Raw genomic sequence first — 20,962 nt, 5'->3', positions numbered from 1 at the left:
TAATGGCAAAAAATAAAGAAATTACAAAAGTGCTGTAGGCCTACAATGAGAGAGATAGAGAGAGAGAATATCCTATGGCTTTAAGGGTGGCGTTGCGTGAGGACGTGAGGTCGTCGTTACACTATTGCTATACGCCACTCAAAATCGTCACGCTAAGGAATTCTAGATAGCGGGATTGATCGGCGTGAGGAGAGCTGAGCGTCTGCGTTTCCCGCACGGCGTGGACCCGCTCTTAAAATACCAGCGTCACGTCATCAGCGGCGGAGCCTTGTTAGCTGGGTATGCCCCTGATTGGCCAGAGCATTCAGCTGTCTGCTTTCTGTTGCGAACGCACTGAGTTCTACACACACTGACTGACGTGACACACACAGACACAATCCCACACACACAACCCGAAATGGAAAATGCACAGAATTAATGTTTATCAGAATAGTAGACTACATTCACGTGGGCTCCTTTGCGCAGCTGTAAGCACAGAATAGGCTGACACAGCCAGACCCAGTTTGGGAATAAATCATCAAATAAGCGCAATGTCCTATGCACCATGCATGGACATCCCCATAATAAAATTAATACAGTTACAGTAGCCTTGTATTATGGCTTTAGGTTAGTTTCAGGAAAGGTAAGACAATGTACTCACGTGGCTGTTAAGGGGTAGCAGGTAGGTGGGCTTTCCATTTCTCCACTGAAAACGCATATGTATGTCCCATTTGCAAAGTTTTCATCATTATCCTTTGTGCAATGGTCCAAAACAGAGCTGTATCGCGACAACTAAGTGACAATTTTAAGTTCGGACAACCTATTTATGAACTAATAGTTTATTGTTTAGCCTATAAGCCTCTCAAAACCAACTAGATGGCTTATAGTCTAACACGTGTGCATTGCCTACCCAAAAAATCAGAGTTGCAAGCTATTAATCCACTGTGTCATGGCGCGTTCAGAGCTTATAGATCTTCTCTTTTGGAAACATACCCAAAGACGCACTACGCGCGAGCGCGACAGATACAAAAATAAAGCATTTAATAATCCTCTAGCAGTGCAACAGTAGGGCTACTGGGCATGGTGGCGTAACCTCACGTTAATGCTTTGAACAATAAGTTACGAGGGGTTAATTAGATATTTAGCTGCAGCTGATGCGCTCCACTGGCCCCCACCGTTGCGCTTAGGTTCGTTGGGAAAAAAAAACGCGTCACCTCTGTCCGTGCGCAGCGGCGCTCAGACGCGCACCGAGAAGGAAAGAAAGAAAGAAAGAAAGAAAGGAGAAGGAAAGGCCAATATTTGTCGGGCTTGTCATTCATTATAGTGCTCAAGTACGAGTCTTCAACTCGGGTCCCCATCTCTGATCTATGGCCACGTGCCGATGTCCACGGTGACATTGGTGTACAGCGGTTCTCTGGTTGTATTCACCAGCTTGTAGGACAGAGAGCTGAGGCCGTCTGTCGCCATTCTCAATCTGGTGTGAGCGAGAAGGCCCCAATTGTGTTTCCAATTGTCCGGGTTGCCTTTGTCCTTCCCATGAGGGATATTCCTGTATTTACCCACCTCTCTGCTAGGACGAGAAACGTGCATGCCTTTAATTACAAGCCTCTTATAAAAGTCGTCATCCTCTGCTCCCCATCCGAAAAAGCCATTGGAGAAACCATTGACAGTCACAAAGTCCACTTTGCTCACGGAACATACACCTCCCATGTATTCAGGATATGGCAAGTCGAAGTTCAATTTCTCAACCGCGACAGCCAGGTGTCTCGGCTGACCGAAGCAGCCGTAGATGTTGTGGTCGTCCAGGGGGATCAGGTCCACATCACTGAAAACGAAACAGTCATAATCCATGTCCTTCAGAGCCTCGGCGTATCCGGCGTTCAACAGCTTGGCCCTGTTGAAGGTCCCGTCTCCGTGCTGGTGCACCACATAGACGCCATAACTCCGCTGCTGGCGTTGGAGCACGGGGTGGAGGAAGCGAAGCCACTGCTGGAGGTGCTCCTCCCTGGCCCTGAAGGGAATGATCACGGCCACCTTCTGCAAGGCAACACAGTCTTTCGGTTGATAGCGACCGCCGGGCTCCAGCTCGGGGTTGTCCCGAGCAGTCTGCTCGAGGCTCACGCTGGAGCCGAGATCGACCACCAAGGGACCGACTAGCAGCGGAGATGTTTCAGGGCATCTTTGTTTTGCTCCAGGAGGTAGGTCTGCTGCTGCAAGGGGTAGCAGATAAACCTGCAACGCTATCACCACGACACAAAACAGCAACGCTATCACCACGAGACAAAACAGCAGCCCTTTCAGTTTAAACAGAGCGGCTCCTCTGCGGCCGGACAGAGGGAGGCTCTTCTTGTGGTCGGTTCCCAGACCACCGCCCTGAGAGGTGGCGGAGCTGGCCAAGGAGGTCAGAGAGCTGTTGTCCGTATCCTCTACATTCTCATAGTCTACATCCTCTGTTCTCCTCTGTTGTTTGACTGTGTGAGCATCCGCAGTCACCGACTTTCCCGGATCATTGGCCCCTGAGCATTCTCTTCTCATCCTGGCCACCGGGTGTTCAGGAAAGATGGGAGCGTCTTTGGGTCCTTCTCAAATGCAGGCTATTCTTCTAAGTTTAGGGGACTCTGTATCAAGCTGTCCTTATCCAGTTGGATATTTAACTCAACTTAAGCAAACTTAAATATTCTCTTTCAGAATAAATAAGTAATTAGCCAGAGACATAAGCAACGATACAATTCGGCTGCGCAATGGCTTATAAAGATTAGAATGTTTGGGAAATGACGAAAGGATTATATAAGCAAGGCAAGACAAAGCTAGAAATGGCCTTCAGTGTCCAATACGTTGAATTTATAAGCCAGTGTGGAGCCACATGGAAGTCTGATGTCATCAACACCAGATCAGTAAAGGGAGGTCGGACATCAGTACTTAAAGGTCAGTCTCAAGCTGTGTGGAACTCCACATTTGGGCAAATATTTAGGGGACATATACTGTACGGACAACAGATATTCTTGATGGCTAATCTTGATGCTGCTTCTTGATGGCTATGTGGTTATGTGTTGTTTTTAGTGTGGTTGCCCTGACAGGGCAACCAGACTATAGTATAGGGAAATCTCACTATTTCTATAGCTACAGTACTCACCAGCGTCAGGGTTACTGAGGTTAGGGTTTGTGTTAGCTACTCACTAGCGTCGGCAGGTCAGTATTTCACCAGGTTAACATTCACCCGCTTTGAAATACTGGGACGTAGAACAATTGTTATGTCGAAATATCGACACGCTCCCCTATAGTACTTGTCCAACTTTATTACTTGCGCCAGCAGAGTGTGCAAGTACTGCATTCGGTGGCGTATGTGTTTGTGGTATCTTGTTTGTGTTTACGCCCGTAGCCAATCATGGAAGCAGCATTCTCGGTGACATCACCATCAGCCAATGAGGGACCAGCGTTCTTGGTGACGTCACTATCAACAAGTGCAACCTGATATATACAGTAAACTAGAAAATACATTTTCTAAGAAATTTTAAGTGTGCCTGCAGCTCGCTAAGTGTGTGCAACCTTGTGTAGCAGTTGGTGTTAGCATTAGCATTTTTGCATTGAACATCATTAGTAGAATTTTTAACATTAGCGTTTTTATTAACATTAGCTTTACCATTGTATCATTTTTTGCTTTAGCATTTTTAGCATTAGCTAGCATTAGCATTAGCATTTTTAGCATTAGCATGTGTTAGCATTAGCATGTGTTAGCATTTGTTATTAGCATTTGTTAACATTAGCTTTAGCATTTGTTAACAATAGCATTAGCATCTGTTAGCAATAGCATTTGTTAACATTAGCATTTGTTAACGTTAGCATTAGCATTTGTTAGCATTAGCATTTGTTAACATTAGCATTAGCATTTGTTAGCGTTAGCATTTGATAGCGTTAGCATTTGTTAGCATTTTTAGCATTAGCATTCGCATTTTTAGCTTAGCATTTGCGGAAGTAGAGGTTAGCATGTGGGACCACCCACCGAGTTTGAGACCAGTATCGTGTCTAAAGGCCAGCCAATAGGAAGGCAGAGGGGGTGGGGCTTAAGCAATTACAGATCATTCCTATTGGCCGTGTAAGTACACACACCAAATTCCGAGACGGTACGATGCTGCAAACTGGAGTTATGGTTGTTTAAAGCTCAGCCAATAGGAAGCGAGGGGGCTGGGCTTCAACAATTACAGCTCATTCCTAGTTGCTGTTTAAGTATACACAGCGAGTTTCGAGACGGTACCATGCTGCGAATTGGAGTTATAGCTGTTTAAAGCTCAGCCAATAGGAAGATAGGGTGGGGGTTAATAGGGGGCGGGGCTTAAGTAATAAGTCCCTATTGGCCGTTTAAGTCCAGACACACAATGGGGTTTTATGGCATTGTTTTTTGCGAATTACGTCACCATGATAACGCGGATCGGAAAGAAAAGTAATTGCACACCATTCCCGGCCGAGCCGCACGTTTTGATGTATATATTGCGGGGGTGGCGTAAATTGTGCGGCTGTTATTACGTGCCGAAATTCGTGGCGAAATTACTTACTTAAGTATGGCGGAATGTGTTCCGCCATACTTAATGTAGCACTTTGAGATTTGTTTCAAATATAAAGTGCGTTAAAAATAAAAAATTATATATATATATTCAAACTCCATTTTAACCAAGATTCATAAAAACACCCATTCTATTTTCTGTTGACTCATACTACCCTAATACGTGAGCAGGCCGTATCATTTCCAATAACTTTTTTTCGTTTATTTGTAATAATTAAATACAATAAAAGAATATTAAAAAGAAATGAAAAAGAAAAAGGTATCGGAAAAACACGGCCTGCTCACGTATTAGGAGGGTAATATGAGTCACCAGAAAGAATAATGGGTGTTTTTAATGAATCTATCATGGTTAAAATGGAGTTTGAAGTTACAATGGGTGTGTATGTGGAGAGGACATGGGCCTGGAGGGCCTGATAAACATTTACATCAAATATCTAAATATTGAATCAAGCAAATTAAAAACTGTCCAGGGTGTTCATACAAGCACTTTTTTAGTGAAATATCCCTTTAAGACCTGGAAATATTTTATGCTTAAACTATTGAAAAATAGCAGATATACAAGCTCACAGCGCGACACCGAGTGCCATGCTGTGAGCTTGTAGATCTGCTATTTTCTTTTTAATCAAGATTTATTTTAAAGTATTGTAAAGTAAAAGTACCTAAAAACTGTACTTACGTAGGCTGCAGTACTTGAGAAAATGTACTTAATTACTTTCCATCACTGGTGGGACGACCATGACCTTTTCATGCTGTCTGTAGGGTGTAACACTCTGTGAATTTGTGTTTAAAGGAGTGGCGACACCGGCCGAAAATTAACATTATGATACAGTAGGTCACGTGGTGTTTCTTCAAACAGTCTGAGAAGGAGGCGGGGCCGTATCAGTTAGTAGTGAATGTATACTTCGTCCGTCGTGCGGTGCCGCGCAATGCATACTTCGTCCGTCGTGCGGTGCCGCGCACAACCTTGTTGTTAGCGTGTAGCGTGGCTAGCGCTGCACCGCACGGCTATTTGCGAGAGCTATTGTGTGTGTACACACACACACAGGCTACACACACAGAGTGTATGAGCCACGGACCTCAGTCCTCTGAAACAGCAGGACATATGTCTGCTAAAAGGGCTCAAAGCTGCCGAGGAGGAGGAGATAGCTGGACGCTCGTTCTAAGCTTGCTCCGGTGTTTCCCCCAGTGCGCCTAGAGTTTAGAAACTCGCCTCCCTACCTCCAGTTCAGCCAATCACAAGCTTCAAAAATGAGTGCGGGCGCGGTTTTCCCCCAGTGCGCCTAGAATTTAGAAACTCGCGTCCCGGCCAGGTCCTCCAGTCAGGTTTAGCGGAAGACACAGCAGGGTATGGCCGACAAAACCGTCCCTTAGACGGGGAGAAGCGTGTTGACCCTCGTAACGAATCTCTGACACCGTTTTTGGAGAAGACATGTAATTTTTTACCGGTCTAATGGTGAATGGTGTATAATTTTTACCCCTAGAACTGATAGTTTTAAAGTTGGTTTAGAAAGTCGGAAACACGCCTCGGACAGCTTTTTTTGGGGCAGTTTCAAAAGATAATGATATGGATACTCGACTCCGCGAGTCTCCGCCCCTCCCCCATATTAGCCCAATCAAATTAATGTATTGCCGTTACTGTACAGAAAGTACTACTTTCAGTACAGTAACTACAATAAATTAATTTGATTGGGTAATTTAACATGGGGGTACATGACATCATTAAAAAAATTGGCTAATTTGATAGCCATAATTAGCTGTTTTGGCCGTGTCACGCCCCCTTTAAGGGAGTTTCATGCTAACAGGTGAAAAAAGCCTCTCACCACATGTTATTCTTGCTGTCAGCGCACTGAGCGCAGAAACCTCGTTCCTTCATCTTTCACCTTTTTATGTTTTTTTTCCCCTCACAAATTAAACGCTGTTTTTATAAACTGCTGTATGACAGTGGTGTGTGCGAAAGTAGCGGAAATAACTCAGCCAAAAGCTCACAACCAATGTGTCTCATTGGGACGTGAGGTTGTAGATCTGCTATTTTAGCTTTTTTTTACTCCTTCTTGTTTTGCTTATATAACAACATGTAACTATATTTCTCTTAGATTTTATCCCACGATTTTGTAACCCATTTTTCACCCAATGCCAATTGCCTAAGCTGTACTCCTGGGCACTGCGCCCTCTCTGCCAACCTGGGGAGAGCCCCGAACTGAGCTCATGCTTCCTTCAGTGCATGAGGAGTAAGCAGGCCGCTTCTTATCACCTGACAGGGGGGGAGCTTCCCCGGTTGGACGTAGCGCGTGGAAGGAACACGTTATTCCAACCAGTTCGTTTCCCCTCCATCAGGCGCCCTGGCTGGCCAGGGGGAGGCAGTATAGAGACCAGGATTACTGCATGTTTTTGTGAGGTTATCTACCCCAGGAGACACGGGGAGAACATACAAACTCCACACAGATGACACGGAGGAGAGAACACGCGTATCAAACAAACAGACGTGTTCGTATCAGACAATACAAATAGGCCTACTCAAATAAAGCACAGATCCTCAAAAAGTAAAGTTCTCAAGTAAATGTAGCCTACTTTGTAACGGTTCTCAACCTGTGGGTCAAATTGAATACCTGAGACGAATAACAGTCTAAGTCCGTATTTTAACATTTTGGACAAAGACACTTTTTTGATTTACCAGACTGTAAACCACAAACTAGAAGTTTTTATTTTCTTAAAGTCTTAATGTACTCCCCCCTCATTTTTTTTAGTTAGATTGTTTTACTTAACTACTTAACTTACTATATACCAGTAAGACTCCCTAATCGGGAGATAAGCGACCGTTGGTCGCTTATCTCCTGTCACACTGCTGACATCAGTATGACATCACACCGTACACAAATGACCCTTATATAAGACCGGCATTATCTACCGACAGATTAGTAACAAGATGTCAAAATCGTTGAAGGTTGAATCTCCAGATATGGAGATAACCAACACATCCCTCCATATATGGAGATAACCGACGAATCTCACTAAGTCTGACCTCACAAGCCCCATATTTGGACACGAACAACATATAACTCCATATATAGAGACATAGCTGCTGACATCAGTATGACATCACACTGCTGACATCAGTATGACATCACACCGTACACAAATGACCCTTATATAAGACCGGCATTATCTACCAACAGATTAGATGCAAGCAGGATCTCGACTCTGACACAACTCATCGGCTCATAAGCTGGTTCTCCCTCCATATATGGAGATAACCGATGAATCTCACTCAGTCTGACCTCACAAGCCCCATATTTGGACACGAACAACATATAACTCCATATATAGAGACATAGCTGCTGACATCAGTATGACATCACACTGCTGACATCAGTATGACATCACACCGTACACAAATGACCCTTATATAAGACCGGCATTATCTACCAACAGATTAGATGCAAGCAGGATCTCGACTCTGACACAACTCATCGGCTCATAAGCTGGTTCTCCCTCCATATATGGAGATAACCGACGAATCTCACTCAGTCTGACCTCACAAGCCCCATATTTGGACACGAACAACATATAACTCCATATATAGAGACATAGCTGCTGACATCAGTATGACATCACACTGCTGACATCAGTATGACATCACACCGTACACAAATGACCCTGACGGCACACACCAAGCAGTGTGATGTCATACTGATGCGGAGATATGAGCAGGGCAAAGGTGTGACGTGTGACGTGTGACCGACGGACGGACGGCCGGTGGAGGTTTTGATACTAAACTGCGACCTGACGGTCGCAATTAGGAATTATAATAAGACATAATACTTATGGAAAGTGGAAAAACAGTATATCTCCAGCAGTTTGTGGAACAACAGTATAAGTCCGTACAAGCAATATTCAGCGGACAAAGGGAGCAGATAACACCAGTAAGACTCCCTAATCGGGAGATAAGCGACCGTTGGTCGCTTATCTCCACAAATATCACAACCTCCACCTCTCACGTCATACGGGCAGCCATAGTTACACCTGGAATGTTGAATCTCCATATATGGAGATAACCTACGCATCACACAAAGTCTGACCTCACCAGCCCATACTTGGGCATGGACGACTTATATCTCCATATACGGAGATGGCCATATATGGAGATACGATGACATCACAGAGTCCACAGCTGATGATGTGGCGTGATGTCATACAATACACAAACAAGCCCTATTAGTACAGGCAATCTAAGAAAAAAAATGGGCCAACCTTGAACAAATTGCAACACAAACTCTTTCAACTTTTTTTGTTTCATAAATATGTTAGTAATAACATATCAAAAGTCCTAAGAAATCCAAGTGGTGGAACATAGTGAAAAATGCTGAAATAGGTGATGTCCCAATTCCCCATTGACGCCCATGTTAAAAATTGATTTATGGAAGTTTTCTTAGCTGTTGTCCAAAGAAAAGGTTCAATACTTTCCAGAATTACCTAGAAACTGTGTTGGATGCAGTAAATTGATTGTTCAAAGGGAAATTGTTAATATTATAGCCATTTTGTGAGAAAAAAGGGACAAACTTCACCCAAGACAAAATCGGAAATATGGTTTATGAATGCAATACAAGGTAAAACAGTAAACACAACATTATACAAAACTTTAAAGTTATAAAAGCAATGTTGTCATTATATTTAAACTATTCATCATCATCATCAGTTTCAATCAGACATGTGTTTGCACACCCCATGTCTTTGCAGTTTGCACATGCAACAGAGCAGTCAATGCCATGCTTCTTGCAAGTGCACCTCAGACTACTGCAGTCTGTCTTGCAGGTGCATCTGATGACATGTAGCAGTTCCTGTGGAGCTGGAGGTATGTCTGTCTGGACAGGGACAAGCCCCCCATCATTCTCTTCCCATCCCCATTCTTGCAGCAGGAGCTCACATGCAGTTCCCTTCCACTGCTGCACTTGGTAGTACACACGGAGACTGTGATACTTTGCTGCTGCAGCTGTAGGTGGCAGACTCTCTGGCTTTACAGCTTGAGATGTGCTAGTAGCCACCTTCTCAAAAGCACTTGTATCTTAATGAGTCAAGACCCTCCCCAGACTTCCCATTGTACAGCCAAACCAAAGCCTTCTCTCCTGCTGAAACAACCTCTGCTGTTGATGCTGACTGTTTGTCAAACACTGTAGCTTGCTCATGGAAGTCATTGATGGTTGTGATTTTTTTGAGGGGAGCTGCTTTCCCAATGCCTTAAAGCCGGTAGGTAGTGTCACACCCAGCTACTGCGTGGATGAAGAGAATGTGATTGCACACACTGGGACCCAGCTGCTGTTTCAGAGATTTGATGTTCCAGACATGTGGCTTCTTCACACTCTTTTTTGGCTCAGGTTTGAAGATGAGGTTGTGTGACTTGAGGTCAGCATGGTAGATGAGGAGGATGAGCAAATCTGTGTCATCACCAATGACCACAGTATTTGTTGTGGTTGCAGATTCCACTGCTTTTTGTACTATGAGAAGATCAGCATCTCCAGGGGCATGGTGTGTCTGACCGTTCTGTGTCTGTAGGTGACCACTGAGCATGTTGATGAACTGCTGTTTGTTTGTGTTGTTTGCAAGGAACTTGTCTTTTTCCATTGTAACATTCAAGTACTCATCTATGGTCACGGTTGCTCCAGTCCTCCCACCTGCTCGCCTTAGGTGTGTCATGTCTTTGGTGTTTTGTGACATACTCGCCATACCGCTTGCATGTGTCCATGTAAGTGGATCCACGTGCTGAATAGTGCTCCACCATCCAACACACGCTGAACAGGGCCTGTGACTTCTGAAAGGTCAGGTGTATGGAGTGCCCAGATGGCCTCTGCTAGCACTGGCTTCTGTGGCTGTCGAAGCATTAGGGAAGTGTCAAACAGTGCTGGGGGATGTTTTTTTAATTTGAAGAGGGATTTCATGTGGTCAGACGAAGTGATCGGCTATGGGCTGGCCTGTCTGTAGATTTAGCTATCGAACAGGTGCTCATGAGGAGTATGAAAACCAGTGGTGACCTCACAAGAGGGCGAGGGATGCCAGAGCAGAAACGTTTGATATGGCTGCTCTCCATGCCAGCTTGTGCTGAAGGTGATCCTCATCTACCATGCTGACCTCAAGTCACACAACCTCATCTTCAAACCTGAGCCAAAAAGGAGTGTGAAGAAGCCACATGTCTGGAACATCAAATCTCTGAAACAGCAGCTGGGTCCCAGTGTGTGCAATCACATTCTCTTCATCCACGCAGTAGCTGGGTGTGACATTACCTCCCGGCTTTATGGCATTGGGAAAGCAGCTCCCACAAAAAAAAATCACAACCATCAATGACTTCCATGAGCAAGCTACAGTGTTTGACAAACAGTCAGCATCAACAGCAGAGGTTGTTTCAGCAGGAGAGAAGGCTTTGGTTTGGCTGTACAATGGGAAGTCTGGGGAGGGTCTTGACTCATTAAGATACAAGTGCTTTTGAGAAGGTGGCTACTAGCACATCTCAAGCTGTAAAGCCAGAGAGTCTGCCACCTACAGCTGCAGCAGCAAAGTATCACAGTCTCTGTGTGTACTACCAAGTGCAGCAGTGGAAGGGAACTGCATGTGAGCTCCTGCTGCAAGAATGGGGATGGGAAGAGGATGATGGGGGGCTTGTCCCTGTCCAGACAGACATACCTCCAGCTCCACAGGAACTGCTACAGGTCATCAAATGCACCTGCAAGACAGACTGCAGTAGTCTGAGGTGCACTTGCAAGAAGCATGGCATTGACTGCTCTGTTGCATGTGCAAACTGCAAAGACATGGGGTGTGCAAACACATGTCTGATTGAAACTGATGATGATGATGATGATGATGAATAGTTTAAATTAAGGCTGGGACTTTAACTGATTAATTGCGATTAATTAATTACAGAAAATTAATGCGATTAAAAAAATTAACGCATTTTAATCGCACTTAGTTTTTGCACCACAGAACCTTCAGTTTCGGGCATACCGATCATAGCGATGCACCAACCAAGAAGAGACAACAAACGCAAAGGGAGAAGTAGCCGATCAGAGTGCTTTGCTTGGCTCAGTGGATGTGAAATTTTGATTAAAAAAACTCACATGCTGATTCACTCGTACAACAAAATGTGTTTTACTTGGAAAAAAAATGCTTCTCAGGTCAAATATCAATGTGCGATTAAAATGCGATTAATTAATCACAGAGCCTGTAATTAATTAGATTAAAATTTGTAATCGCATCCCAGCCCTAGTTTAAATATAATGACAACATTGCTTTTATAACTTTAAAGTTTTGTATAATGTTGTGTTTACAGTTTTACCTTTTATTGCATTCATAAACCATATTTCCGCTTTTGTCTTGGGTGAAGTTTGTCCCTTTTTTCTCACAAAATGGCTATAATATTAACAATTTCCCTTTGAACAATCAATTTACTGCATCCAACACAGTTTCTAAGTAATTCTGGAAAGTATTGAACCTTTTCTTTGGACAACAGCTAAGAAAAGTTCCATTAATCAATTTTTAACATGGGCGTCAATGGGGAATTGGGACATCACCTATTTCAGCATTTTTCACTATGTTCCACCACTTGGATTTCTTAGGACTTTTGATATGTTATTACTAACATATTTATGAAACAAAAAAAGTTGAAAGAGTTTGTGTTGCAATTTGTTCAAGGTTAAACCCTAGAATGCCTGTACTATATATAAAGGGGCAATTCTCACCAGGGAAGAGAGCATTCCTCGACTCAGACCTTATCGCCAGGATCAACTAAGCTTATAGCTTATCATCACATCCAACCATCTTAAGATACTCAGCTAGTGGGGAATGCTCTCTTCCCTGGTGAGAATTGCCCCTTTATATAGGGCTTGTTTGTGTATTGTATGACATCACGCCACATCATCAGCTGTGGACTCTGTGATGTCATCTTATCTCCATATATGGCCATCTCCGTATATGGAGATATAAGTCGTCCATGCCGAAGTATGGGCTGGTGAGGTCAGACTTTGTGTGATGCGTAGGTTATCTCCATATATGGAGATTCAACATTCCAGGTGTAACTATGGCTGCTCTCCATATACGGAGATGGCCATATATGGAGATACGATGACATCACAGAGTCAACAGGGATGTGTTGGTTATCTCCATATCTGGAGATTCAACCTTCAACGATTTTGACATCTTGTTACTAATCTGTCGGTAGATAATGCCGGTCTTATATAAGGGTCATTTGTGTACGGTGTGATGTCATACTGATGTCAGCAGTGTGATGTCATACTGATGCGGAGATATGAGCAGGGCAAAGGTGTGACGTGTGACGTGTGACCGACGGACGGACGGACGGCCGGTGGAGGTTTTGATACTAAACTGCGACCTAACGGTCGCAACTAAACTGCGACCTAACGGTCGCAATTAAAACCGTCAATTAAACAAAATGAGGGGGCATTGCATTAACAATTTAACAGATTCAAAATGACTAGTTTGTGGTTTACAGTCTGGTAAATCCAAAAATATATATATTCAAAAAAATTCAAATATGGACTTATACTGTTATTCGTCTCAGGTACTCAATTATTGTTGTGGGCTCTCCTGAAAGGCGAGAACACTATGTTATCTTCATTATTTATTTACCAAGTTACGCCGCAGACAGTACAAAGGCCTTAGCCAATGAGGTGCAATTGGTGGGAAAAAAACATCTGGGAGTGGTGTTAGCTGGAGTATTGGTTGAGGTTGAGCTTCACATGACAGTTAGCACACTGCAGAATATAGTTACGTTGGCAAACATAAGAAATGAAGGAAAAAACAACAATTTATTAAGAGTTTTTTTTTCTGTACAAGCGAGCCCACACTGTTTCGTAGGAACAGTATTTCTAGTTATTATTAATTTTATATATATATATATATATATATATATATATATATATATATATATATATATATATATACCGGTATATATATATATATATATATAAAAACTTTTGGTCATTTTATCATCTAATCAGGCCTTTTATGAACACCCTGAACAGTTTTAATTAGCTTGATTCAATATTTCGATATTTGATATTATCAGGCCCTCCAGGCCCAGTTCCTCTCCACATACACACCCATTGTAACTTCAAACTCCATTTTAACCATGATAGATTCATTAAAAACATCCTTTATTTTTTCTGGTGACTCATACTACCCTCCTAATACGTGAGCAGGCCGTGTTTTTCTGTTTTCATTTCTTTTTAATAATTCTTTGGGAAAATGAAAAAAAATTAATACAATAAAAAATTATTAAAAATAAATGAAAAAAAGCTATCGAAAAAACACGGCCTGCTCACGTATTAGGAGGGTAGTATGACATGAGTCACCAGAAAAAAATAATAGGTGTTTTTAATTAATCTATCGTGGATGGTTAAAATGGAGTTTGGTGTGTATGGGGAGAAGCTCTGGAGGAGGAGGGCCTGGTAACATTTACATCAAATATCTAATAATAATAATATTGAATCAAGCAAATTAAAAACTGTTCAGGGTGTTCATAAAAGCCTGATTAGACGATAAAATGACCAATTTATTTTAAGTGAAATATCCCTTAAAGGGGCACTCCACCACTTTTCAACCTATGTTCATATAATTGGTCCTCACTCAAAAATAGCTTTTTTCTTTTTCTTTTTTTCTCAGAGGAGGGCTGTGGGCAGGTCACAAACCCATCATCTTGTGACATCATCGATTTCCAATCCCGCTTATAGAAACTGCAGGCTTTCTATTCCTGAAAAGTTGCAATTTTAAAGTGGAAGCCATTGTTCTCGCGATAATAAAAATCGCAAGAACAAGACGATGGATTCTGAACTTCCCACAGCTCTCCTAGGAGACTTGGACTGAGTAGAAAAATATTGTGATATTTTATCATGAACATTAGTGAGGACCTATTATATGAAGACAGGTTGAAAAGTGGTGAACTACTCCTTTAAGCAGGTTCTGCCGTGCATGCTGCTTGCTGTTCCTGGTTGTTGTGTACGGGCTCAGATGTACAGTCAATTACATTACTTTTACACCTAAAAAATGTAAATATCTTTGAGTCATTGTTGGACAAACGGCACAGTTGTCAGGGCAACTGCAAGCATGTAATGCATGCGGCGAGCGGAGCGACGTGGTGGCACTCAGGAGGACTGGTGGAGTTAATTGCAAGGCAGAAAGGGAATATTGTGACCCAAGCTGGGGCCCTGGTGACGGTCTGGAGCCAAGCATAATGGCACTGTGTTATGCTGATATTAGAGGCTTTTAAGGGAGTTAATTGCGGCATAATTTATGAGGAGGTAGTGCGGTCGAACGTGCACTCGCGTGTGCAAGTAAGGCATTAGCACCGACACACAAAAAAACGGTGTGATGTGTGAACCAACGTAACACCAACAAACACATAGTATCCTAATAGACTTCTAATAGTAGCCTACTCTACATAAGAACATTATCTTATATCCCTATAACTGATACAGTGTCGTCAGTTCAGAAAAAGCTAAGGTATGGCAACATGACTGGTGTCTTGCATGCGCGCCGCCGCCGCCGCGTGCGTACAAGACACCAGTCATGTTGCCATACCTTAGCAACAGGCATGATACATTTATTTTAAGAAGTACATTCTATTCGTATGGCAGCTGCATACCCCTGCCATACCCAATTGACGCCCCCGAACGGATAATTAAAGAGGTGGTGCCATACAGTAGTTTTTAGGGGTGTAACAATATAGTAACTGCATCGAAATATTGTTTTTTAACTAAAAAAATCGAAGTATATCGAAATGAAAACAGCTAAAATCGAATCGTATCGTTTTATTTTGTATCGTATCGAATCGGCAGTGCAAAGAATCGATTGTATCGATACTACCTACTTGTGCATTTTTAAGAAGAAAAAATAAAAAGAAGGGGTTTAATTACTTACTCCTTTTTTTGTACACATAACAGTCACTGCTAGTCAATGCAATCATGTCAAGTATCACACCGCCATATCAACACCGCAATAATACACAGTACAACCAACACAACCAAAATAGTGCAGGGCCAGCAAAAAAGTGACCAAAGTCAGTGCAAATAAGTCAAGAATATATATATATATATATATATATATATACATTTTTTTCCTTTTAAAGCAATAATGGGAGCCACAGCAAGACGCCACAGCAACCCTCTCAGGGAACAGTACGTTAGAGGTCAGAGTCAGTACAACTTTTGTTCCAGTAGTGCAAGGTAACAGTTGTCCTAGGTAATCCAATTAGGCCTCGGCAAGCGACCATCATGAGTCTCGCTGTATTGCTTGAGAGCGACCAGCACAAAGGACTTTCCAAGTCTTTCGCACCTCCGTCCTGGGTAGCGGAAACGGTTGTTTCCTCTCATACTCCAGTAACCAAAGATCTCAGGGTAGAGGGGATGGGTGGAGTTCTCCAAGATGGCAACCAGCTTATAGCTGTACGCACCCTGGCTATTTCCTCCACCCCCTTTCCAAAAAAGAGAACACTAGCCATAACTGACTGGAACTGGTTGGAATAACGTGTTCCTTCTACGCGCTAAGTCCAAACCAGGGAAATCTCCACTGTCAGGAGAAAAGAAGCAACTTGGGCTCCTCATGCATAGAAGGAAGCATGAGGTCAGTCCGTTGTCTCCCCAGGCGCGGCAAAGGGAGAGCAGAGCCCAGGATTTCAATTGGCACTGGGTGAAAAATGGGTTACAAAATCGTGGGATAAAAAAAAAAAAATATATATATATATATATATATATATATATATATATATATATATATATATATATAGTTTTGACGGTTCAAGTGGTTAAATATCTGAAAACACAAATTGACATGAATCCAAAATACACTGATCGTGCCGTCAAATGATAAAACTATATGGAATCTATGAACAGGTTGTGGGGACTGGGGGTCTCTGCTTCATCTCTCTCTCAACTAAGAGTGTTGAAGACAACTAAAAATGTTGAAGACCCCTGTTATTCGTCATCAGGGGATCCGGAACCACCGACTGGAACCACCAGTGCCGTGCAACTCTTTCTTTCGGTATAATAATGGTTTGGTATGTTCATCTTTTATTCTAGCTCGTAACACGACTAGCGAGAATAAACTGATCGATTCACATTATTTGGGGACCAAAAACAATGCGACGCCAACGGGAACCAAACACCGTAAACACAGTTTTTTCCCCCCCTTTTTTTCCTAAACCTGATCACACGGTTCGGTTTAGAATTCATCAGGCCTGTTGCTAAGGTATGACGACATGACTGGTGTCTGCGCGCGTACAAGACACCAGTCATGTTGCCATACCTTAGCTTTTTGCGGAACTGACGCCACTGGTCACAGACACTCTAGCCACCACAAAGGTAGCCTCGGAAACCCAGGCTTCTTTTGGCAATAGAAGCGTGGGCGATCGCGTTACGATCACTGTTGGAGGAAGTGTACAATTTCCCTAACCAATCAGAGTGCAGAGAGCGTCGCACCGAATGTGTTGAGATTCGCTGCGCCCGCCCATCTGCCTACACAAACTGGTCCGCGTTAGGTTAGAGGGCCACGCAGGCCACTGAGCTGGTGTGTTGTGAGGATGCCACGTGCAGGGGTGTCACACCGAATGCTGGTCCCTGGGTACAAGGATTCACTCACATTTGATGATTCAACTATTGAAAAATAGCAGATCTACAGTACAAGCACAGCGCGGCGAGCTAGTAGGTCTGCTATTTTTGAAAAACTGCGAACACTTGTGCAAGTCTTTCTATGCCAGTGGTTCTCAAACCTTTTCATGTGGCCACGGACCCCCATCTCAAAATATTTAGTTCCAGGGACCCCCCAGAAGTTTTGTTACAAATGTTCGCTTAAAAATTACATAATATATTCAAAGATGTGCATGCATTTTAACGACTTTTCCAAATAGCAGATCTACAAGCTTGCAGCGCGGCACTCGGTGCCGCGCTATGAGCTTGTAGATCTGCTATTTTTCAATAGCTAAATAATCATTGCCCCTACACCTTAGGCCCTATTAACTCAGTCCCCGTTAAATATTGCATTTGTAGTTATTTTACTGTAATTTAACAACAGCATAATAACCAGCACAGATAGATAAAGCGACTTTCATGGATTTATAAGTAACTTATTTTCCCCCCTGGAGGTTATGGTAGCTGCATACCCCTGCCATACCCAACTGACACCCCTGGCGTCCAGTCCACCGATGATGACCATTGCTGAGTGACCCAGCAAGATCTGAGACAGTTCAGCAAAAGCTAAACTGATGCCAAAGCTTGCACGCCCGCGACACCAGCCATACCGCGACCGCGGTTTTCCCGGTGACCCTGAGCACAACGGTGAGGGCTGATGGGCAAGGAGGGTCGCGAGCTTATGAGAAACAACTCAAATAAGACCTTAAAACCTGGTGAAAACAGTTGCGTGCATTAGCGCAAATTGTCAATAAAGGAAATCATTAAATGGAAAACATTAAATTAACTTCTGAAAAGCCTACTAGGCCTTAAAACCTATTGAAAACAGTTGTGTGCATTAGCGCAAGATATAGATGAGGATAAAGGAAATCATTAAATGGAAACCATTAAATTGACTCCTGAAAAGGCTTCTAAGCCTACACAAGCCTACACGTAAAACTAGTGGAACCGTGATCTTGCCACACGTGAATAATTCATTGTGGTTGTAAACAATAACACAGATAATTAGTGGGGGATTAGTGGGAAGAAGGGGTTATCATCATGGCCCCAAATAACTTTTAAATATCTTGCAATTGGCGACGAGTCTCTTACGTAATCGGCAAGAGTTCCTCTCAATAATGCTAACATCTCCATCTGTGTTCTAGAATTCCCCACACTCTCGCGGTCGCAGACATACCTTAGCAGCAGGCATGATGAAGAAGTACATTTGCATGTTCTCCCCGTGTCTCCTAGGGTAGGTACCCTCACAAAAAACATGCAGTAATCCAGGACTCTATACTGCCTCCCCCTGGCCAGCCGGGGCAGCTGATGGAGGGTAAAGGAACTGGTTGGAATAACGTGTTCCTTCCACGCGCTACGCCCAACCGGGGAAACTCCCCCCTGTCAGGTGAAAAGAAGCAACTTGGACTCCTCATGCGTTGAAGGCAGCGTGAGGTCAGTCCGTTGTCTCCCCAGGTTGGCAGAGGGAGTGTAGTGCCCGGGATTACATTAGATAATTGACACCGGGTGAAAAATGGGTTAGAAAATCGTGGAATAAAAATGAACCACCTGACCCTAAGGCACAGCTTGTGACTGTGTCCTGCTATAATGCCATGTGCAGCATTTACAAGGCCAGGTTTCTGTCTGGTAGAAATGAGGCCTTATCTACTGCCATGGAGCCTGTACCAAAAACAATGAGAATTGTTTTGGGTTAAAAGGCTCAGCCTGGTGTCATGCAGACACTGCAGGGAAGGACATCCCTTCAGGAACCTATGAACTCTTTGCCACGTATAAGGAACCCACTTGTGGACAAGAAACATCCTATGAACTGTGGAAACGTCATCCATTGACTGACCAAATGACCATACTTAAACTCATGTCAAAACTAGAAGCAGTGCTCTTCCGAGCACAGGTCCCCACCAGGCTGTGCGTCCTGGTGGTGCAATGTGAAAAAGGTACCATTTGTTCATTGACCTAGTGGGAATATGTGTGGCAAATTTCACGGTAATCGCAAGCTGCGTTGATGATTTGTGGCATTTTGTTCAAAAACGGAGCAATCCTGCAAACTTTGGAAGCTAATATTAGCCAATCAGGATGGAATATCAGACGGATCGGCCTTGATCACATGACTATAGAGATACTGTGTACCGATTTGCGTGATTTTTGGATAAAATCTCAAGGAGTAATATCCAAAAATGTGTTTTACATAAGTCGGCCCAAAGGTGGCGCTATAAAAGGCTGATGTGAAAAATGCAGGGCAAAGGTTTATCCTTAGCCTCTAGGGAGTGCGCTTACAAAGTTTGAAACTGATCGGTGGAGTTATAGGTAAAACCAAAAATCGGCCTGTTATAGCGCCACCATGAGGTTGATGAAAAAATTAAGTGGCATTTCTTCCTCGGCCTAGTGGGAACGTGTGTGCGTGATTTCATGATAATTGCACTTTGCGTTTGGGATTTGAGGCATTTTGTTCAAAACGGCTCAATCCTACAAACTTTGGAAGCCAATCTTAGCCAATCAGGATGGAATATGCAAAATCGGACAGATCTGTGTCGATCACATGACTGTCGAGATACTGCCTACCGATTTGTAGGATATTTGGACAAAATCTGTAAGAGTAGTGCACAGAAATGTGTTTTGCGAACATCAGCCACTAGGTAGCGCTAGAAAAGGCCCATTTGAAAAATTTAGGGCAGAGGTTCTAGATTGGCATCCAGGGAATGCGTGTGCTCACTTTGGCAGCGACCGGGCCAACGGCGACTGAGATTAGGTGCACACAAACTGCGAGGACACACGGACGGACGGACGGACGGACGGACGGACGGACGGACACACGGACACACGGACGGACGAAGGGGAAAACATACTCTCCCCCATGCCTTCGGCTGGTGGAGACAACAAATCATTTGTCAGAGAGAGCACGGACCATTGAACCATTATCTCTGTACAGTACCTGTCTTGAATTCTCTCTCTCCAGTAAACATTCCATTCTCACTCTGAATCACTCTCCTGTCTTATTTCTTTGTGATGGATTAATGTATCTCATAGGGGAATAAGAAGGTGTTTACAAATAATATATTTATCAGGCAGCAAACCCAATTGAAGCCTCTGATCGGAGATCGCACACACGCAGGCGCACAGACACGAGTGCGCACACAAACGCGCGCGCGCACACAAAACCTAAAAGGCACTACAGTAGACTATATCTGACACTATATATGCAAATCCTTGCATGACAAATAGGCCTCTTTGTCACACGGCTAGCCTTTAAAAACAGCGTGACTGTCAGCATGCATGCAGCAGACAGACACCAGGGAGAATGTTTTAGTTGTACTGTAGGCTTCTCTTCTCAGCACTTAACTCCGTGTCACAGGTGTTGCCAATGTGTGTTTTTGTGGTGCCGGAGCATTTATGGGATACAAGAATCCATCATGGTTTATTCACTCCTGTTTTATATGCAGCTGAGTGTGTGCGTGCGTGCGTGCGTGCGTGCGTGCGTGCGTGCGTGTGCGTGCACGCGCGTGTGTGCGTGCGTGTGTGTGTGTGTGTGTGGGCGAGATAATGTGCGAGCATATGCTGAGTTCTGTCTTGTTTGCATAGGGTTGATATGAAAGAGTCAAACAACACAACACACGTTTATACACTTAGAGAGAGAGAGAGCGAGCGAGCGAGCGAGCGAGAGAGCGAGAGAGAGAGAGAATTTGAATTAAAAAATACCTTTATTCTTAATACATGATACAGCAAATCAAACATTATATTACTGTGATTG

At 43.5% G+C, this 20,962-nt stretch overlaps 1 protein-coding gene across 1 annotated transcript; it reads right to left on the bottom strand.

Moving 5' to 3' along the window:
• Nucleotides 1–1,344: 1,344 nt before the first annotated feature.
• Nucleotides 1,345–2,514, bottom strand: LOC308292261 (beta-1,4-galactosyltransferase 1-like; the record flags this gene model as incomplete). Its single annotated transcript, XM_080734576.1, has 1 exon — nt 1,345–2,514. One exon carries the CDS (start codon nt 2,512–2,514, stop codon nt 1,345–1,347), a length of 1,170 nt encoding a protein of 389 aa, XP_080590702.1.
• Between the last annotated feature and the right edge of the window lie 18,448 nt (nt 2,515–20,962).

This window comes from Nannobrachium achirus, assembly GCF_963921795.1.
Source record: "Nannobrachium achirus genome assembly, chromosome: 10".
In the NCBI taxonomy this organism is placed as follows: domain Eukaryota; kingdom Metazoa; phylum Chordata; class Actinopteri; order Myctophiformes; family Myctophidae; genus Nannobrachium; species Nannobrachium achirus.
The sequence above is the reverse complement of the archived record's forward strand: the minus strand, read 5'-3'. Positions and strand labels throughout refer to the sequence as shown.